The sequence below is a fragment of the Papilio polytes genome, unplaced genomic scaffold (assembly GCF_000836215.1).
Source record: "Papilio polytes unplaced genomic scaffold, Ppol_1.0 DF820622.1, whole genome shotgun sequence".
In the NCBI taxonomy this organism is placed as follows: domain Eukaryota; kingdom Metazoa; phylum Arthropoda; class Insecta; order Lepidoptera; family Papilionidae; genus Papilio; species Papilio polytes.
In genome coordinates this window covers 1,083,972-1,103,114 of record NW_013528582.1, presented here as the reverse complement: position 1 = coordinate 1,103,114, position 19,143 = coordinate 1,083,972, and the positions used below count along the sequence as shown (strand labels likewise).

General features: G+C 34.7%; 4 protein-coding genes across 5 annotated transcripts in view; 2 read left to right on the top strand and 2 right to left on the bottom strand.

Moving 5' to 3' along the window:
• Nucleotides 1-2,439: 2,439 nt before the first annotated feature.
• Nucleotides 2,440-9,642, bottom strand: LOC106110464 (oligouridylate-binding protein 1). Its single transcript, XM_013292303.1, has 4 exons — nt 8,580-9,642; nt 8,410-8,505; nt 4,841-4,928; nt 2,440-4,179 (listed from the first exon to the last, which is right to left on the bottom strand). Exons 1-4 carry the CDS (start codon nt 9,441-9,443, stop codon nt 4,061-4,063), a joined length of 1,167 nt encoding a protein of 388 aa, XP_013147757.1. The 5' UTR covers nt 9,444-9,642; the 3' UTR covers nt 2,440-4,060.
• Nucleotides 9,643-10,523: 881 nt separating this feature from the next.
• LOC106110463 (zinc transporter 7) lies at nt 10,524-13,946 on the top strand. The gene is made up of 3 exons (XM_013292302.1): nt 10,524-11,010; nt 11,099-11,316; nt 12,499-13,946. Exons 1-3 carry the CDS (start codon nt 10,821-10,823, stop codon nt 13,132-13,134), a joined length of 1,044 nt encoding a protein of 347 aa, XP_013147756.1. The 5' UTR covers nt 10,524-10,820; the 3' UTR covers nt 13,135-13,946.
• Nucleotides 13,947-15,381: 1,435 nt separating this feature from the next.
• Nucleotides 15,382-18,361, bottom strand: LOC106110462 (transmembrane emp24 domain-containing protein bai). The gene is made up of 5 exons (XM_013292301.1): nt 18,032-18,361; nt 17,728-17,848; nt 17,225-17,295; nt 16,065-16,191; nt 15,382-15,984 (listed from the first exon to the last, which is right to left on the bottom strand). Exons 1-5 carry the CDS (start codon nt 18,206-18,208, stop codon nt 15,863-15,865), a joined length of 618 nt encoding a protein of 205 aa, XP_013147755.1. The 5' UTR covers nt 18,209-18,361; the 3' UTR covers nt 15,382-15,862.
• A 455-nt stretch (nt 18,362-18,816) lies between these two features.
• The window catches only part of LOC106110460 (steroid hormone receptor ERR1-like), a 32,322-nt gene continuing 31,995 nt past the window's right edge, over nt 18,817-19,143 (top strand). Inside the window, exon 1 of one of the 2 annotated variants that reach the window (XM_013292300.1) lies at nt 18,817-19,050. The gene's annotated coding sequence lies outside the window, so the exon portion shown is untranslated. Of the gene's footprint in view, nt 19,081-19,143 lie in introns of both variants that reach the window. The other variant, XM_013292298.1, reaches the window with a different exon arrangement.

The following is a 19,143-nucleotide window of genomic DNA, read 5'->3' as shown; positions in this document are numbered from 1 at the left end:
GGACGCGGGCGGCGCGTCGCCGGCGACCTTATTTTTAGATCACTGTCATTGCAATTTTCGCGTCATTCTGGCTCCGCTTTTACTCAGAATTTCTAATACGCCCGCTGTGACGTCACAACTGGGTTAAGGATGATTGTATGAAATCTGGAATATTACAGAAGAACAATTGTGTAGGACTGAAGTAACCGACGAGAACGATTCATGAAAAACATCAACCCTTGCGTCGCATGACGCACCGGCCGCTCGAACGGAACGTCGTGGTCGTGGGCGTGAAATCGACTGGCGTACAAAAATACAGGAATGATAATTGCGTTGGCATAAGGCGAACATAAACATAAGATATGCCATAATAACACATAATATTGTACCCTACATTGTTAGATAAAGATGTCCTTTAGCACATTTTTCACTAGATAAGTTGACTCAGCCACGATAAATGGCGTGAGAAAAGTTATATTTGCAGAATTTCCCTAACTATTCATGAAAATATAGGAAATGTTTAGACAAATCCCAGGACCGTGCATTATGGAATACATTGTAGTCTTACTAGATTGTTTTGCCTTAAAAGAAAGGTCTGTAATCTGGAGAATTTAATTAGTCGAAGACTGCTGTGGCAATTCGCCCTAAACTTAATTATTTTGCGTTAGCTTTATAGCATCGTATTCCATTGAAGTCTCTATCCATCAAAATTGGACCTTAGTCCTCAGTATGTGTTGTTATTGCTTAGAGCTAGGCGGGTCTTCTGGATCACTGCCAAATATTGTAATCTTTATTACGTTATAACTGGTCTGTATGGCCTTTTACAAGGTTTGTATAAGGACAGTAGAAGTGTTAACGTCCATTTTTCGTTATTATTCTGATAACTAGATTTATACTTTATACAGATTTTGCTGTACTTGAAATAAAAACTCAAAGGACCAAACTTCGTACAAATAGTATGCTTACCTTTGGTTCATTTCTGCTTATCCAAGTATTTCGCACCCTTAGGCTTTTATGAGACAACACCACTGCATTCTTCCATTCAAACTAATATTAATGCTTTATTTAAAAACTTCTCGAAGAGTACTTTTAAATAAAATTAACTTATTGTTAAAATAATGTGCGTACAGATGTGTCATAAAGGGTCAATAAGAAATCCAGGGGGTTTTTAATTGAACTTACCACTCTTGTATTATGATGCCAAGAACTTGATACTTTTCTTTTTTGATGCTAGTTATAAAGAAATATTATATTGCCGCCAATTCAGCGTCCATCTCCATCAAGCGTTCAACATTTTTGTTTGCTTAGAGGACTAATAACCATACTCATCAACCATTTCTTAAAGCATTTAAGGGATGGTTGGTGTTGATAGTAGTAGTAGAAATTTCGTTTTCACTTTAGTTGTCATTAATCATTATGCTTTAGATGTAGGGTGGCCTTCAGACACATCTAAGAATACTTGAGAGGCTAGTTGATCAAAATATGGAAATGAGTAGTCCTCAATATTCACGTTAACTGTGTTTTTTGATTAGCGATACCTATTATAATATTGACATGTCAATGCCTGGTTCAAATTAAACACCAGTACAGCTGCACGGTAGCGTTTAAAAATCAGCACTGGCTGTTGGCAGTGACACATCCTTGATAGTCCTTCGCACCTGTTCTACTGTACTGGTATATGTACCAGGCGTAACACACACCAGTGCTGTTGAGTTAATGGAAAAAATTCTGCCAATAATTCTAGCATACATTATATTTCTAGAATACAATTGTGGACATGTGGCTGAGCAATTATTTCTGTAACTATACTTACTTATTCCATTCAGGGTCATCTTAACCGGGTACAGGTGAACGAGAATCAAGCAGGTGCCGCTATAACTGGGCGCTAGTAACCCTCACATCCTCCCGGTTCAAACGGCCCTAGTTATTACTACAGGTCCTAACCCTAAAAAAAAAGAAATAAGGAAGTTCTAATGTAGTAGTAGCATTACTCCTGTGCTTTTTTCCACTTTGTCTGCTTTTTTACTCTTCTTTTTTTCGACAAGGGTGACAAAGTTTACAATGTAACTTTGTAACACCTTACATCTGAGAGTTCTTAATATGAATTAACGCCAGTTTTAGCGATGGAAGTTGATGCTCAGATTCATTTTAAAGTGTGATATTTATATAATTTTATATTTAGGAGTTTAAGGTTTTGGTATATGGGGATAAATTTTCATACGAAATATTTTAGAAAGGCGATAATCAAAACTTTTCTTATTTCAACTTATACTATTTATTTCTCCTTTTACAAAATGACGTTCAGAATTTACAATAATTTTCTCATCCGATCGTTATATACCGCAGACATCGAGCTCGGGAGGCGAAATGTCCGCGTTCAATTTGGACCCAGAAATAAACGCGTTTCCGTTGTATTATATAATAGATAATAATATATCGACGGCAAATCAAACACCCGGCGTCCCAGACCCACTGCTTTATTGACACACCAGTGTTACCATACAATAAATCATAACAATTCAGGTCAAACAAAACAACATGTGCCGAACTCAATATATCATAAATAGGGCAACCGGCTGGCGCGTGCAGCGTCGGGCCGCGAGCGCCGCGACCTCACTGCGGCCGCAATAAATATAACGTATGTACACGAGGCTGCGCCCCGCCCCCTGCGCCCCTACGCCCCTACGCCCCCGACACACACCCCCATATATATTTTTATCTTTTTTAAACTTTATAATTTATTTCGTTATGACCTATCTACGCCGGCGAGCGCTCCCCGCCGACCTCTTACAGTTCGCGAGTGGACGTCGTGTCACTCCCGCCCTCGTGCCGCCGCCAGTTCCCCGAAGTAACGCCGCCAATGCCCCACGGTGACACTGCGACGCCGCCAGCCCCCCGAGGTAACGCTGCGACGCCGCAGCGACGACGGCGTTCTTTAAGACTGCTAGCGTGTCGCATTGTGATGTACGTTTGAGTATATAGAATACTGTGTGTGCCGGCCGCCGCGGGCCGCCGCGTGCCGCCGCCCGCTCGCGGCGCCGGACGTCTTAAAGCTTTACATAAACCTAGACTAAGGAGGAGGCCTCCTGTACGGTTGGGATGCTTACGTCTACTTATGAAAATAAAGAATCCACCTCGACGTTACAGTAGATAGAAACGGCAACATGATATTGTCATAGTGTATAAATATAGCAAATGGTTCAATCGCGTCTGAGAATATATCGTTCCTCGACAATGGAAACGACATTATAAAGTAACAAAATCAAGCAGACTCGCCTGATAACAAACATTACCATATTTATAGGCACTTGGAATTTGACTTCACAGTCAACAACACGAAATATGGTACGGACATCGATCCGTTAGTGAAAAGCACTCGGTATTGCGGGATGACCTATGGATGACCTTGGGGAATATAAGGGTTGAGGATGACGTGGTACATAGGTATATGGAATGGAATGCACCAAATCAAGTTGATCAAATGAATAAGACGTGAACAATAGAACGAACTAAACTTTCAGAAACAAAAACCAATATTAGAACTATTTTCCATTTCTCCCAAGGAGCTTAGACAAAAACGGCTGTCAGCGTTATATCTGACAAAGGGACATGGACTGTAACAAGCGATCTCAAATTAAACTAAGAAATGACGGTCGGTTATTGCCATTTACATTGAGCTAATAAAAATATATCTCATTTCGGCTCATCAATCAATATCTTCTAGCCTAATTAATCCGCAGAAGCCCGCGCAAGGTGTCATAGAGTAATTTGGCCGCCAACAGTGGAAGTGCCACACTGACAGGTGTCAATCTGAAGCTCGCGGTCAACACTGCGCACGCGCACCTCGCGCAGTGTTGACACAAACCGAGAGATGGGATTCGGGACTGAGACATCTCGTATGTCAACGTCATTGATCCGTATGATACCTAAGTGTAATTATTGCGAAGATTTGTGACATCTTCTGCGAGTCTATCGTATGTCCGCGCCTCTAGCCGCGCGGTGTGGCGCCGCTCGGTGCGCGTGAGGGGCGTGCGGTGGCGGGGGGCGGGGGCGCGGCGGGGGGCGGGGCCCGCGCGGGGCGCTACTGCGAGGGGTACTGCGCGGAGGGCATGGCGGCGGAGGCGTACATGAGGGGCTGCGCGGTGCCGCCCCAGGACGCGCCGGCGCTGGCGCCGCCCGGCATACTCATGCGGTAGCCCGCTGAAACAAACACAATGCAATATCAAACATAAGTAATCACTTTTCAGTAGATACTATAGTAATTACTGCGAAATCGCTGACACGCCTCAATCTAGTAACATATGAGTGGTATAAAAGCAAAAATACAGTCCACATTTCATACTAAATTGTAACTCACTGAGTGTACTACAATTTGGTATAATTAGTTAACAAACAAAAAATACACTGAACCACATTTTTGTACCCCTCACATAAATACTGTTACTGACTAAATCAGAGCTTGTATGGAGGCTTCATTAATTTATCATCTAAAATGCAGGACATTAATTGCGGTAAATATATTCCCCATACCACAATAAGTACATATTGTCAATACATAGTTTTGCACTAAATAATAGCACAGTATCACACAGAGATAAGGGAGAGACGAGATAAGGGATTACAGCTGATAGCAATGATATTAAAACTGTACATTTTATAGCAAACATTATTTTTTTCACATACTAAATGACAAACACAAAAATATAGTAGTTACTTCATTAAATAAATGTGAAAAATTCCACTTATACTTCAAATTAGGTTTTCATCATTGAGAATATCCACAAAGCAACTATTAAAGCATAAATTCAATTGGCATCTTTCAATCTTAACTTAATAATTTGTTACTAAATAGATAACTTACCAGCGGCTGCCGCCTGAGGATTGCTGTACGCGGTAGGATACTGCTGGTAATAGCCGGGCGCCATATAGCCTTGTATTGCTGGGTAGCCCTGGAATAGACAAGAACAAAATTACCTTCATATTTTAACCCACAAAAATTGGCATAGTATCTGTCACCATTTTATATTTGCAACTGTAGCATATCGATCAGAAGAATGACATTTAAAATTTGCGGAAAATTACATTATTACTAAAAAGAATCTGTTGTTAACAATATTTCTATATAAATGATGAAAATGATATATAACACTTCTGTGTAAATTTAAAACTTCAAAGGAAAAAAATTATTTTAAACACTTGTCTTATAAATTGTACATTTTGAATACTGCCATTTTTCTATTTAACCAAGAATACGATTTTGTACAGTGGCAATAGTTTAGCATATTTTTTCTCAAGCAAATTTTGTCATAACAGGATATGACTGGTAATTTTAGACAATCTTATATCAATGGAATATTGTACAAAAAAAAAAACATCTATGGAACAATTTCTCATTTTGTTAACAGAACATTTCATACTAGTTATATAACTTAACCTACTTTTCTTTGAATTAATACATATGCAATATAACTTTAAGACTATAGAAATTTACATATTGCATATGAATTCATTTTACTAGAGAAAATCAAGTACACCTTGTACACAATACAGAGAATAATAAAACGTAAGCTATAGTAAATTTTAACTATAAAATTCCATACATTGTCATTGTTTTTTTCTAAAAGTATGAAAGACAAGAATATATTTTATGCCAGTTCTAATATGTTGGCGTCCAGGCGCCGGCTCATGAACGCGCCATCCAATGAGATACTAATTTTAAGGCGCCTGGTTTTAGTAATCGGGCGCCCAACATTGTTAAGACACTTAAACTTAGGAATAAACTGAGTATAACCAAATAGTACAAATTTTGCTTATACTCAGTTTATTCCTAAGTTTAACGTGTTTATTTGTAAGGCTGTATGATTGTGGTTTTCAGATTTAAACCAATGTAAATATAAAATACAAACAATAATAATTTCAAGTTCATTCATAATATGCAAATCAATGCAATTTTGTGTATTTGTTAACTGCAAATTTTATTGTTTACACACACAAGGTTTAGGCTAAGCACCATCTGCGCTCGGCCACCTCAAGCCCGTTGAATCTGCAAATGCCTTTTCAAGACAAACAGTGACCATTCAGTCACAATCAAAAATGTTTACATATATTTCATATTTAATAATGAAATTTTATGAAAGACATTGGAATGTACCAATGACATATTACACATATTGTTTATAGATAAATAGGAACATCTATTTTATTGATTCGTCTTTATTAAATGGAACATACCCATTGTAATAATCTTGGTAATTTGATAGAATTCAGAAAACACTAAAGAGAATTTCAATGAATTTTATATCACTAAATTTAACTGTAAATAATGGATGTTTCTATCAGGCCAATAGTTTTATCTGACGTGAGTAACATAGGGGCTTTTCAATGTGATGATCTGTAGGTTTTGCCAAAGTAATTAAGGTCAGTCTGTATTATTATATTGAACTCCAACTTAAAATAAATTAGAACAAACAATATTCTTTATAGTCTAAAATAAATTTTACATATTTATAACTAGTTGTTGCTCGCGACTTCATCCGCGTGAATAAACAATGTTACTCACAGATGTTACCTTTCTATCAGTGAAAGAAATTTTTAAAATCGATCCAATAGTTTTTGAGTTATTTCTATACTTACAAAAATACAAATCTTTCCTCTTTATAACATTATCACATATTTATAAAAATACTTCAGCATACTACAGACAGTTTTAACAAAACAGACAAACTGTTTAGATGAAACTGAGCAATGTAGACAAAATACAGAACAAATCAACTGACAATTAAAATATATTGAACACACAGTTTTAATCATTAGTTAAAACTCTCAGAACTAATTGTCTATAGCGGGCTTTGGTCTATTAGTTTATGATAAACTTAAGTTTTTTTATAATCACTAAGGTAAATACAGCAATATCTAATATAGGAAGTGTGTTTAGTTTATTTTTGTTTGATAATAAACAGTTTTAAATGTCCAAAACAGCGACCAAAGACATCAATGTACTTTCAAATGAGTCACTCTAGTTGGTTGAAATGAATCATGTTACAAGAGTTTGTCTTTGTGTTTATACAAAGAACATTAAAATTATTTTTTGGTCAATATAACTAATATTATAAATGCGAAAGTTTAAATGGATGGATGGATGTTAGAGTTTATAGCCTAAACGGCTCAAAGGATAGGGATGAAATTTCGCATACATGTAGAGCAAAGTATGGAAGAACACATAGGCTACTTACTTTTGTTTTTTTTTTAATACCACGCGGACTGAGTCGCTGGCGAAAGCTAGTTTTGTATATTTTGAATATTAAAGTTCAAACAAATGCTTTCTTAAATTAGTAAGTTATTTTAATTCACTTCTAATTGTTTTGATAGAAAACGAGTTTTTTATCATTACAAGTTCAAAACTGAGATATAAGCATGTTGCAACAATCAGAATTATCAAAGACAAATAATACTTAAAACTGAATTATCTTAATTTTAACACTGAAGTAAAACGTATTGATAGATTTTTGTTACATATGAACTAAACTGGTAATTAAATATGGTAGAATTTCCATAGAGGATAATGGTTTGGAATAGCATCTAAGCTCACATTTGGCTCAGAAAACTATACATTTATATAAATGCATGTCATTGTGCATTTTTTACTTGTTATATGCTTGAAAACCATTAAACAGGTGACTCAAGCCATTCAGATAAAACACTAAAGATAAGAAATGTAGACTAGACTAGAATACTTTTGTAATACTTAATACTGTCATTTTTTAATATAATAAACATTTTTGTTACATCACAAATTAAGTTTTAATTTATAAAATACCTAACATTAATGTGCTTTGACACCATAATAGAAGAATTAATGTCATACTCTCACCAAATATATATGGTTAAGAATGAATTTCTCTTGAGAATCCTTTCCGATTATGTTTGCTTTTGTATTGAGTTAAAATTTTGGCTAACCTTGAGCTGCACATTACGCCATATCCTCTTTACGTCCCGCTACACCTAACATTGTTCTGCGCATTGACTAGTGATGATCCAAGCCCCCAAGATATTTGAAAAATACAATAACTTGTGTTGATAAAATATATACAATCTATTTATAAGAGTATTTTTAATACAGAATAACTTCTCTGCTACTTGTTGCATTAGACTATAACAGCATTTTAATTAAGATTTACAGCCAAATACTGAAAGATTTAAACATATAAAAAAAAAAAAACAATTCATCCTCTAATTATAAGGCTAGGCTCCTCCTAACTAACTAACTCCTAATTGCATTGAAATTTTGACATCATTAAGATTGTAAGTTGCACTTATAAGGTATTTAACATTCCAGTATTTGACCATTGGACATCAGCTTTGTGTCACAAAACAAATGACAGTAAGTGTATGTCTTAAAAATGTAGGATATATCATTGGGAGGTTACTGACCTGTGCATACCAATACCCCATTCCTTGCTGATATGCATATGGGTATTGTGTTTGTGCTCCCATTGCTGTAGCAGCCGCAGGTGGGTTATTTGTACTCTGAAATATTAAAGTATCATGTAAACATCATATTCAAGTAAATAAATACCTCAAATACTATCAACAAGTGTTACCTGGTTCTCTCCACCACCATTCTCTTTACCCCAGAAACATTTAACTGTGTGTCCGCTAATTTCTGTGTTATGTGTTGCTTCTATTGCATGGGCTGCAGCCTCCTTCGTTGTGAACCTAATGAAGGCATAGCCTTTGTCCCTAAAAACTCTAACATCCTGTATTTGACCAAACTGTGAGAATGTGCTCTGCATCAGCTCCTCTGTGATAACATTACTTGTGAAGCCTCCACAGTACACGGTCGTGTTTGTCGGTGAGCTCTGATTGTACACCTCGTCAAATGTAGGTTGCTTAACTCGTTTGCTACTGGGCGTTCCTTCGTTTGGTCTGTTGGTCGGTGGCTTACGTGTTGACCAATTTGTACGTATAGAGCGCGAACCCAACCACTGACCGTTCATCGATTGGATGGCGGCTTCGGCGTCAGCCTTCTTTACAAAAGATACAAAAGCATAACCCTTAGATTTGAGCGTCTGCGGATCGCGGACTATTCGACAATTAGAGATTTCACCAAACGGTGCGAAAGCATCACGAAGTATATGAGTTTCGATCTCCGGCGATAAATCACCCACAAATATATGGTGATGGTTGCTAGTATCCGTCTTCGGCTGATTGCCAGGACTCGTAGCCCAGTTAACCTTCATTTCCTTCTCAAGAAACACTCGCTTGTTCATGGCGGCCAGGGCCGTAGCCGCTGCAGAGTGATTTGTAAATTCAAGAAACGCATACGGATCGTTCCCAGGTTCACGTATTATTTTACAGCCTTTAACTTCGCCTATTTGTCCGAACAACGCGCATAGGAAATCTTCTGTCACACTCGCGTCTAAATTACCGACGTAGAGAGTTTTCGGGTGGCTTTCGTCGCCCATATTAGCTTATATCGTAATCTAGCAGTTACTTTATTACGACTATGAACACTAAAATCGAAATAACTTGCTAATCAACGTGTTATTTCATCACACAAAACATTGGATGACGGATAAAAGAAAGAAAAATGTCGCAAACAGCGCCTAGAACTTCTCGAACGACGTTGCTGTGCTGTTGACTCGTGAAACGTTCACTTTTCGGAAACAAACGCATCTATAGACGAATTTCCGGTGGAATCATTTTAAATTAAAGGCGCGAAAATATTTTTGTGACATTGCGTTCCATTGGGAACTACAGACTTTTGGTAATTAATTGCTTAAGTAAATAACAAGGTGTTTTATAAGAAAATGACACGAAAAGCATTTTTTTGCTTATTTATTCTATTGTGAAAATTCCTTTCCATAAGCAATATGAGCAACGATCATAGACATGACATTAAACTTTTCCGGAAACGAGTGTCGTTTGAAAGTTTGTGAATCATCACATATGCTATTTCATTTACATTTTGAACAAGTTATTGCTGTATAGTTATTGGTTGTTTATCAAATGTAATTTTAACTTGCCAATTGCAATCGAGTTAGTGTTGGCATTCCTTGCGTTATGCAGATTAAACAATTAAAACAAAAAGAGAATGCCATCAATTTGAATTTATGTGACAAGAGATGTATAGTTCAATGAGTAAAGGAGGTAGCATATATTATAATTCGGCATGTGACATATTTAAAAGGGTTGTCCATTTTCCTCTTTTATGTTTATTAAAGCAATTATAAAAGAGATAAGCTGTTTATAACATGAAATAGTAACATTGTTAGCAGTAAGAGACAAGTAAGAGATAAGGTTTCCGCAATTTTACGTCTAATGCGTATTTTAGTTATTTGGAAGATACATAAGAATTTTCTGTTACGACTTGTATGATTCGGGAGAAGAGAATAAAATATCAAACAAAGTAAACATTAAATTAAACTGTCACAAAACTATGCAGATGCCTATTAAATTAACCTTTTTGAAAGGATAGACTATAATGTAATTATTGGTATTCTTTGACTTATAGGAAATGTCAAATAAAAGTGACTGACGTTTACGTAGATATTTAGTCTTTGCCAGATAGCTTAAATTGTCACACGATGAGAAAAAGTTTACACAATTTTAGGATAATTTTCTGTTATAGGATGTATAATTTGTGAAGATTATGCATCTAACAGATAAAACACGTTTAATTCTATAATTTCTCTCTTAATCGATGTTAAACTGTTTTAATTAAAAGAGGTTAGGAACCACAAGAATAGTACACGTATGCAGCAACCTAGTGTTTTTACGATATTTGGCCAATTAGGCCAGAAATGACGTGAGTAGAAATCTTAAATAGTTGAAGTGACAAGATGTTGCCCCTCACCCAGAAGGATACAAGGACCCCGCGGGGACCTTTAGGCGGGATACGCGAAAAGTTTCAAAACTGGCTCAGACTTATTTATTCGGACAAAAATTCTAGGAACCTTTTCCTGTTTTTAATACTTAACTTGTCCTTTGCTTTTGTCGAGTTATTCTATGGGATATGGACTAACAGCTTAGGTAAGTAGCTTTAATTTTTATTTTAATTTTAAAATGCAGTACAAGTAATAAAAAAATTGTGTACATCATCAAATAATCTTTGTTTTAGGTCTTATTTCTGATGCATTCCATATGTTCTTTGACTGCACTGGTCTGGTGGCTGGCCTGGCCGCATCCCTTGTGTCCAAGTGGAGAGCAAATGAGCGTTATTCCTACGGCTATGCGAGAGCTGAAGTCCTAGCCGGATTTGTAAATGGCCTCTTCCTGTTGTTTATTGCATTCTTTATTATGAGTGAAGCTGTGGAAAGAGCCATTGAACCACCAGAGGTAAATATTTCTTATGTTATAAATTAACAAGTTTTTACTTGATTTTTTTATGAAATAACATACCCTAAATTTAATGACAGAGTTTTATGAACTTTATATTATTGTAGGATATTTTTGGCATATTATTGTCAGTTTTCTCTAATTTTATTCATGAGTATTATTGTCAAAGGAGTATGTAAAACCTTCATTTTAAAGGTAACTGAATAGATTCAAACAAAATTGGAAACTTCATAAGGAAATTTATTTCTAGAAAATTTTTGAAAGCAAGTTTTTAGGTATTTTTTTGGGTTTAATACATTTTTTTTATTGCTACTTAATTAATTAATTGTTTTAACATTTAATGTAATTCTAAACTCAGATTATCTTAAGTCTGTGGCAATTTGATAACATCAGCTACTTTTAACATGCTGCTCAGATAAGGCATGTTCCTTACTTAACATATTCAACTTGATAAGGTTTTATTGCTGAAACTCAACTTATTTTGTAGCACGAGACTTGAATACATAGATTAGATAACAGAAAATTGTATTTTCTGATATATGTAATTGATTTATTTGTTTGTTTAAAAAAAGTATGGTAACTTAAGAATACATGAAATAGAAGTAGATATTAGGTTGTAAAACACTACAATTAATAAGTCTTTTATTGATAAATTCAACAACACTATAGATATGTCTGTCTGGAGTGTATTAATGCTTTTTTTTATTTTTCGCTGCATTTTCCTTGTATTATTTTCCTTGTCCAAATTATTGCGGAGATGTCTGTGTTGCATCTCACTTAATCTATGATTCTCAATATTAAAATTATCTTAATACACATTTAACAGTTAGAACGAATTTTCGATTTGAAAATTACATAAGAGCTTGTCGTAAGTGTAATTCGGGCGGAACGAATCGAAAGAAAAGGCATCGACTACAATAAAAACCTTTATTATATGATTACCATAGTCACCAATCTATGTATTTTCAACCTTACGTGAATTAGCTTTAAGGTTGACATTTGCGTGCTAAAGTTAGTTTACAATAATTTCCCGCCAAGTCTCTCAATCTTGTTACTATAATAAAAACACTAACCGGTAAATTGTAACTCAGAAACTAAATAGCCTCGTCAATTTTGAAGATGAAAACATCACGCCTACAGCAATAAAGAGTAAGCGATTGTTGAGTTTAATTTTTTTTTCAGGTGAAACATGAACGTCTTTTATTAGTGTCGGTGCTTGGTTTCCTAGTGAACCTGGTGGGCATATATGCGTTCCATCACGGCCACGGACACGGCCATGGCCACTCGCACGGAGGCCATGGTCACTCGCACAACCACGACCACGGCCATGGCCATGGCCACTCCCACGACGACATGGAGGCGCCCACCGGGGCTGGCTCCGCTATCATGCGAGGCGTCTTCCTCCACGTGCTGGCCGACACGCTCGGATCAGTCGGTGTCATCATCTCCGCCATATTGATGCGTACGTTCGGCTGGATGCGAGCCGACCCTATTTGTTCAATGGCCATAGCGTTACTAATCGCGGCGAGTGTACTCCCCCTAGTGCGTGACTCCGCCGGTGTCCTAATGCAACGGACTCCGACTTCCATCGAACGCGCTTTGCCCAATCTGTACACGCGCGTGGTGGGCCTGGCGGGTGTGCACGCGGTGCAGGAGCCTCACTTCTGGACGCTGTGCAGTGATGTGCACGTGGGGGCGATCAAGCTGGAAGTGGCGCGACAAGTGGACCCGCGCTACGTGACGGAGCAGGCCGCGAGGATATTCCGCGAGGCGGGCGTCAAACACCTTACAGTGCAGTTGGACTATTCCCCACTTTGATGATCGTAAGCAAACAGTCACAAATGTACAGATATCCACAAAGTGGAGTGTTGTTGTTTGAGTCACTTGCTTGTCGTAATCAGAGACGCGACCAACAAGGTCTTTGCCATTTATTGTAATAGGAAGCTATGACATTTTTTAAAACTAAAAACGTTATGGTCCTTCGAGCCGCATTTGCTTTAATATGAATCAAAAATTAACCTTACTTTACAATTGTAGAGAATATAAAGTTATACATGCAAGAGAGAAAGACGTCAAAAACGTCTCTGATTACGTCAATAATTTTGATTAAAACAATCAATTGTATATAAGGAATGTATTATAAGAGCCCAATAGTTCCAGAATAGGCCCGTTAGTGTGCAAATTAGGATTTTTTTATGCAATGTTTTTAAAGTTTTTATATGAAAAATGAATTATGCGTGCTAGCAAATAGTGTTACTTAGTGTAAACTAATTTCAGAAAGCTTGTTTAAAGCAGTTGTTTTATGTTAAATGTGATAAGACTTGAAATACTTTGTTTCCATTTTTATATTGATTTCACTCATTGAATTGACAGTTTAAAATGTATAACTGAAATATGTTAGCTACAATATACTCCAAAGTTATAAACAAATGGCCATCAATAGCCATTAAGTCGGCCTTTAGGTATTTAAAAAAAAATTGTCGCTAGATTCCAGAAAAAATGTTCTGTGGTCGAGAGCAAACTTACAGGGTTATTAATTTATTGCCCCAACAATATAAAAAGCTCTTAACATCTATGAGTTATTAATAAAATTGTTACCAATAAATTGGGAACCAGGGCTAGCACGAAAATTTGCTAGAAATTGTTAGTAATGTTAAGTTTGTATTAGAATTCTGCTGCCGCAACTGCTCAGATAAATTTCAAATAAAGTCGATGATACAACAATGCATTCTTTCTCGCAAATTTTCGTGTTACTGCCTAAATTCCTAGTATTTTATAACAAGTCGATATTTATTCTTTTGTGTCAAAAAAAACTGGCCTGTTATACTGTAGAGGGCGTTGGTGTTTTTATCCACATTTCAAGTGAATTTGTTTATTTCTGGCCCTTAGATTAACACAATCATCAGTTCTTTTTTATATTAAAAGTATTAAATACAATTTTTCATTACTGTATATATTTTTTATTTATATAAATAAATATTTTGCTATTTTTAATTTACTTGTGAATTGTTTTGAATGTGATGATTAGTATATATCTAAAAATATACAAATTCTGTATTAAACATTCCATGATTTTGACCAGGAATTCTTTTAAATATCTACAATTTTTTTAATCTGTGTATCCCACCAGAAATTGTCATCTTTGAGTTGCATTTAATATTTTATAAATTAAAACAAAAGTATCAACTACATAAAATCTATCAACATCACATTTTTTTTATTTATTATGAAAATTAAAAAGCATTATGTAATATTTTCGTTTCATTGTCAACATTTTCAGAAGCAAAATTGATACTGGGTTTCTACTCAAACTGAATAAACTTCCGTTCATTCTCATAGAAGGAATAGATATAAAATTAATAAAAAGGTGCTAAAAAATATAAGTCATCATCTTATTCCTAATCCTTCTCCCGTAGGCACGCACAACAGGTTTTTGTCCTCCAAATAACTCGTATTACGTAATACGTCATTTCAGACTTCCTTGATCATGACACCTTTCACGCAATCCATCTCTTTCTACGTCTACCGCTACCGGTGTACCTCCACACTTTACTTTTCTAATGGCGAAAGAATTTTTGAAATCAGCCCATTAGGTTTAGAAATATTTTAATACATACAAACATACTATTATTTCCTCTTTATATTAGTAGAGATAAAAAAAATGTTATAGGTTTTTGTACAAGCATTGGTAAAAATTATGGCTAGACTAGCTGGGCCCCGCCAATCTGTCGTCGCGGGATTAAAAAAAAAAGAATTATCGAAATCGGTCCACTAGTGGCGGAGTTATGCCGTAACACATAAAAAAAATATACAGACGAATTGAGTACCTCCTTCTTTTGGGAAGTCTGTCAAAAAAAAAGAACTATTAGTAGCCTGTGTTCTTCCAGATTATTACATCTATGCCAAAAGGGAGATACGGTTGGCCGTTTGGTTATTTAGTAAAAGAATCGAAACGTTATTTTGGAAATGACAATACTGAGGTAATTCCCCACGACAAAATTTCCTGAGGACTTGTTTTAACCACACTTTTGTGCACTAATGGCAAAATTTATAAATGAAACACAATTTCCAAAAAACATTATTTTATACATTCTTACTTAAAGACACGACACACTCAAACATGAACATATACAACAAAAATATTTAAATTATCTGCATTAAGTAATCAAAATATGTTTAATTTTAATATGACTGTGCGGCGCTGTTTTGATAAGTTGTTTAAAAAAATTAAGAACTCATTGATAGTTTGCAATGTTGCCAGAGTAAATAAACTATAATTTTGGTAAAAATGCAACAAATTAAAAATTTTACTGTAATTATTTACTCTTGGTATAAATATGTGATTTTACAGTTCCTTATTTGAATTGAATATTCTCAATTTATCCATAAAAAGATAAAGCAAAAATTGGTACATTAATTAAATAAGATCTGTGGAATCTTTGTTCAACGCAAGTATAACGTTTGCACTGTTCCAGATATCGAAACCAAATACATAGATACAACAATTGGAGGAACTGTGCCGCTTCAAATATCTTAGTAAAACAGTTTATTCAATTAGTTTCTTGGCTTTGAAGTAGCGGCGTAGATATAGAACTTGCCAAGTGGCCAGTCCCAGTAGGCATACCATAGAGAATACACTGAAGAAGAGTACTCGGTTGTTTGTGGATTCTGAAAATAAAACACATTATCTATGGTTGTATAACTCAAAATAATAAACTTACATTGAATATGTAGTAAAACTGACTAACCATTAGTATCTCGCATCTCCTCTTCTCTCTTTCTCATAAGAGTAAAGTCCTGGACAATAGCTTCTGATAGATCTTCCAGTCTCTTCAACTCTAATTCCATTGGCTTCAGCTTGGCTGCTTCACCAATCTGTAAATATAAAAACATAAGAAAAAAGGTTATATTAAGATGTCGGTACTTCATTTTTTTTTTAACTAGTTCACACACAAAATACCAATATGTATACTAAAGTGAAAACAAAGATGTTTTTACACCACTTGGTACACTATAAAATAAACTAATTAACTTTTCATGATATTGACATGTACAGTCAAGGAAATCTACAGTATTTCACTTACAGAAAGAATCAATTCTTTTTGTAATAAAACAAATGCATAACTAAGGCATTACATTTGATAGCAAAAAACTGCATTATAATAAAAATTAGGCATATACTGTTGACCAACATTTTCATCTTATCTTATTTTGCAAATTATAAAATAATACAAAGTGATCTCAAACTTTTGGCCAGCAGAGTACATTTAAACCTGTCCTGCATTGTTGTTTAAATGTCTATTTAGTTTTTAAGATGAAACACCGTTAGATTCCCTGATTGTACAATAATGTATGAAGATTATTTTTTTCAGAACTAATGTTTTTCAAAACATTCATGCTATGTTCACAATTGGTACAATTTTAATTCATTTTGCAGTTTGACTATAGTTTTAAATAGATCTTATTGGGTCATGAGTATGTAAGCATTCTCAAAGTTTCATGCGAAAAGGTTTTACTATATTTTTGGCACACAATTTGTTAGTTATGTGAAACTCTCACACATTTATTACCCAAGTGTTCTAGTAGATTGAAGTTGTCGGTGCCACAGACCACCAACCGATAAAAGAAATGGTAGAATTAACAATTAAATTAATTTCTGTTACATAAATGCAGCAGTAAATATTAATTTTCTGTTCAGATTCATTATTTTAACAAACACAAATGTATACTCTTTATTTTAAACACTTTATTAGAATTGAATTGGTATAATTGACCCCTTACAAGCACAGAAAAAAAGTCAACCAAGAGAATTTGACAGCTAGCTGTTGTATGGTGCATTACAGATTAAAAAATTTTTTTTTTTCTTATATACTTGATGTTATTTGAAATAAAAGTAAGAATTACTTACACCCTCATAATTTTTAGCCTCAAATCCAACTTTTATGTTTAAGAACACTTCTTGACTGATGCCCCTGCGCTCTGAAAATATTAAATTCTTATAAAGCTTTAATATATTAAATTATATGATACCAGCTGTCTATACCAACTCCAGACACTTACAAATAAAAATAAAACATAAGTAGCCAGTACAAGACCGGAGTATTTTCTGTCTATGCCAAATTCAGTAGGACACATGCTGTTTTCGATAACAAACATCTAACCATCCATCTAAACTGTATTTATAATATGTATTTTATTTTATCAAAGAACAGCAGACATAAATCTCTTAGTGCATATCTAAATCACTGCTCCTAGTAATGATGTCCATTTTCATGCCTCATAAATAAATTCACATTTTTTTATGCATAATCTTTGACTATTTTAGGTATGTAAAACGTTTGCTAGAACCGCTGATCTACTTCATTGTTATTAATGATTTAAAGATTGTTTATTGTTATAAATTAATCTTACCTGGAGGAACTTTTGATAAGAAACAAACTTCAAATGTGTCATATGTTTCAGTAACAAATGTGAACTTCCCTTTGGTTATTGAATCTTTCTGTGAAAGTATGTGGCCTTTTGAATCCCTAACCTGTAAAAGAAAACAAAATATAATTGTACATTTCTAAAAATAAAGGTTTTTAGTGTTTGATATTAACTATAAAAGAATTGCAAACATTGGCTTTTAAATTATTAGGTACTTTTTCGTAGCAGCCCCAGTTGAATGGCACATCAAAATTATGGGTGGGAGGATAAATTTGACATAACAACTTACTATGTAATCGACTCGCTGTCCGGGAGCCTCCCCTACTTCATATTCACCAGCAACAAGAACATTAGCGTGTAATTCTTCCTTTAAACACTTCTGTGTGTTAGGAGCCAAACTCCACATAATACCTTGGCAACCATGCCAGAAGATACTCAAAAGGAGAACGAGATATTGCACCTCCATGTCTTAATAATCACAAAAGTTATTTATCATACACAAAAGGAGTTAAAACTCATAGCTTTATGAGCTAAAAACAAACATATTCTGTGTCAAAAAGACCGATGAGTTGGCCCGAAAAACGAGAAACGTCGGCGTTTTCAGAAATAGTTTGGTGTTGTCATCTTAAAATTAAAATTCTTACATAAAATATCTTGCACGGTAATAATTTAGACTTTATTGAGGTCTTAAATTTTAACACACAATTTCTAATTAAATTCTTGAAAGAAATTATCAATAAAATAACTTTTCTTGCACTAAAGGTAGCATTCCACATTCAGTTTAGTTTAAATTTCCTAATGAGAAAAACTGACGGAAATTAACATTCTTTATTTAAAGAACGTTTCAACAGTTCACTGCAGATGCCATTTTTTGCCAAAAACGATAAGAAACAATAGCAATGATGAACAATTAGAGCACTTACTCATAATATCGCCCTTTTTTTCTTACCAAAAGAATTACTTTTCTTTGCTTATCTATTCTTTTACGACATTACTTGTCAATGTCAACTGTCAACGCTTATGAGATGTCAATTAAAATAACCTAATTCGACGCTTTTATATATTTAAAACTTATAAACAAATAGTTTTAACTTACCTAAAATAGTTTACTTGTATTGGTTTTAGTTATTTTAAAGTATAAAAGAAGTAACAGTGTTATATTTATTGTGACAAGAGCTTATTAGACTTAATAACTGACAGTTCAAAACAGTTTAATTGTTATGAAATAATTCGATCTTGTAGAATTACTGTGGAGAATTTGGTGATTATTCCTATTCCAGAAAAGTCCTACACTCCCTGCTTTGATGTGTATGTTATTTTATGTGGTTTATGATTAGTGTAAGTTGGTCAAATGTTTACATAATAGTGTAGTGTAACTACCATACGTTTGTGACATTTGTA

Coding starts and splice junctions, on each gene's coding strand:
- LOC106110463 (XM_013292302.1), top strand. CDS start 10,821: ATGTTGCCCCTCACCCAGAAGGATACAAGGACCCCGCGGGGACCTTTA. Junction 11,011..11,098: donor GATATGGACTAACAGCTTAG/GTAAGTAGCTTT, acceptor TCTTTGTTTTAG/GTCTTATTTCTGATGCATTC. Junction 11,317..12,498: donor GAGCCATTGAACCACCAGAG/GTAAATATTTCT, acceptor TTTTTTTTTCAG/GTGAAACATGAACGTCTTTT.
- LOC106110464 (XM_013292303.1), bottom strand. CDS start 9,443: ATGGGCGACGAAAGCCACCCGAAAACTCTCTACGTCGGTAATTTAGAC. Junction 8,506..8,579: donor ATGGTGGTGGAGAGAACCAG/GTAACACTTGTT, acceptor TTAATATTTCAG/AGTACAAATAACCCACCTGC. Junction 4,180..4,840: donor TCCTCAGGCGGCAGCCGCTG/GTAAGTTATCTA, acceptor TGTTTGTTTCAG/CGGGCTACCGCATGAGTATG.
- LOC106110462 (XM_013292301.1), bottom strand. CDS start 18,208: ATGGAGGTGCAATATCTCGTTCTCCTTTTGAGTATCTTCTGGCATGGT. Junction 17,296..17,727: donor CTTATCAAAAGTTCCTCCAG/GTAAGATTAATT, acceptor TAATATTTTCAG/AGCGCAGGGGCATCAGTCAA. Junction 15,985..16,064: donor GGAGATGCGAGATACTAATG/GTTAGTCAGTTT, acceptor TTTTATTTTCAG/AATCCACAAACAACCGAGTA.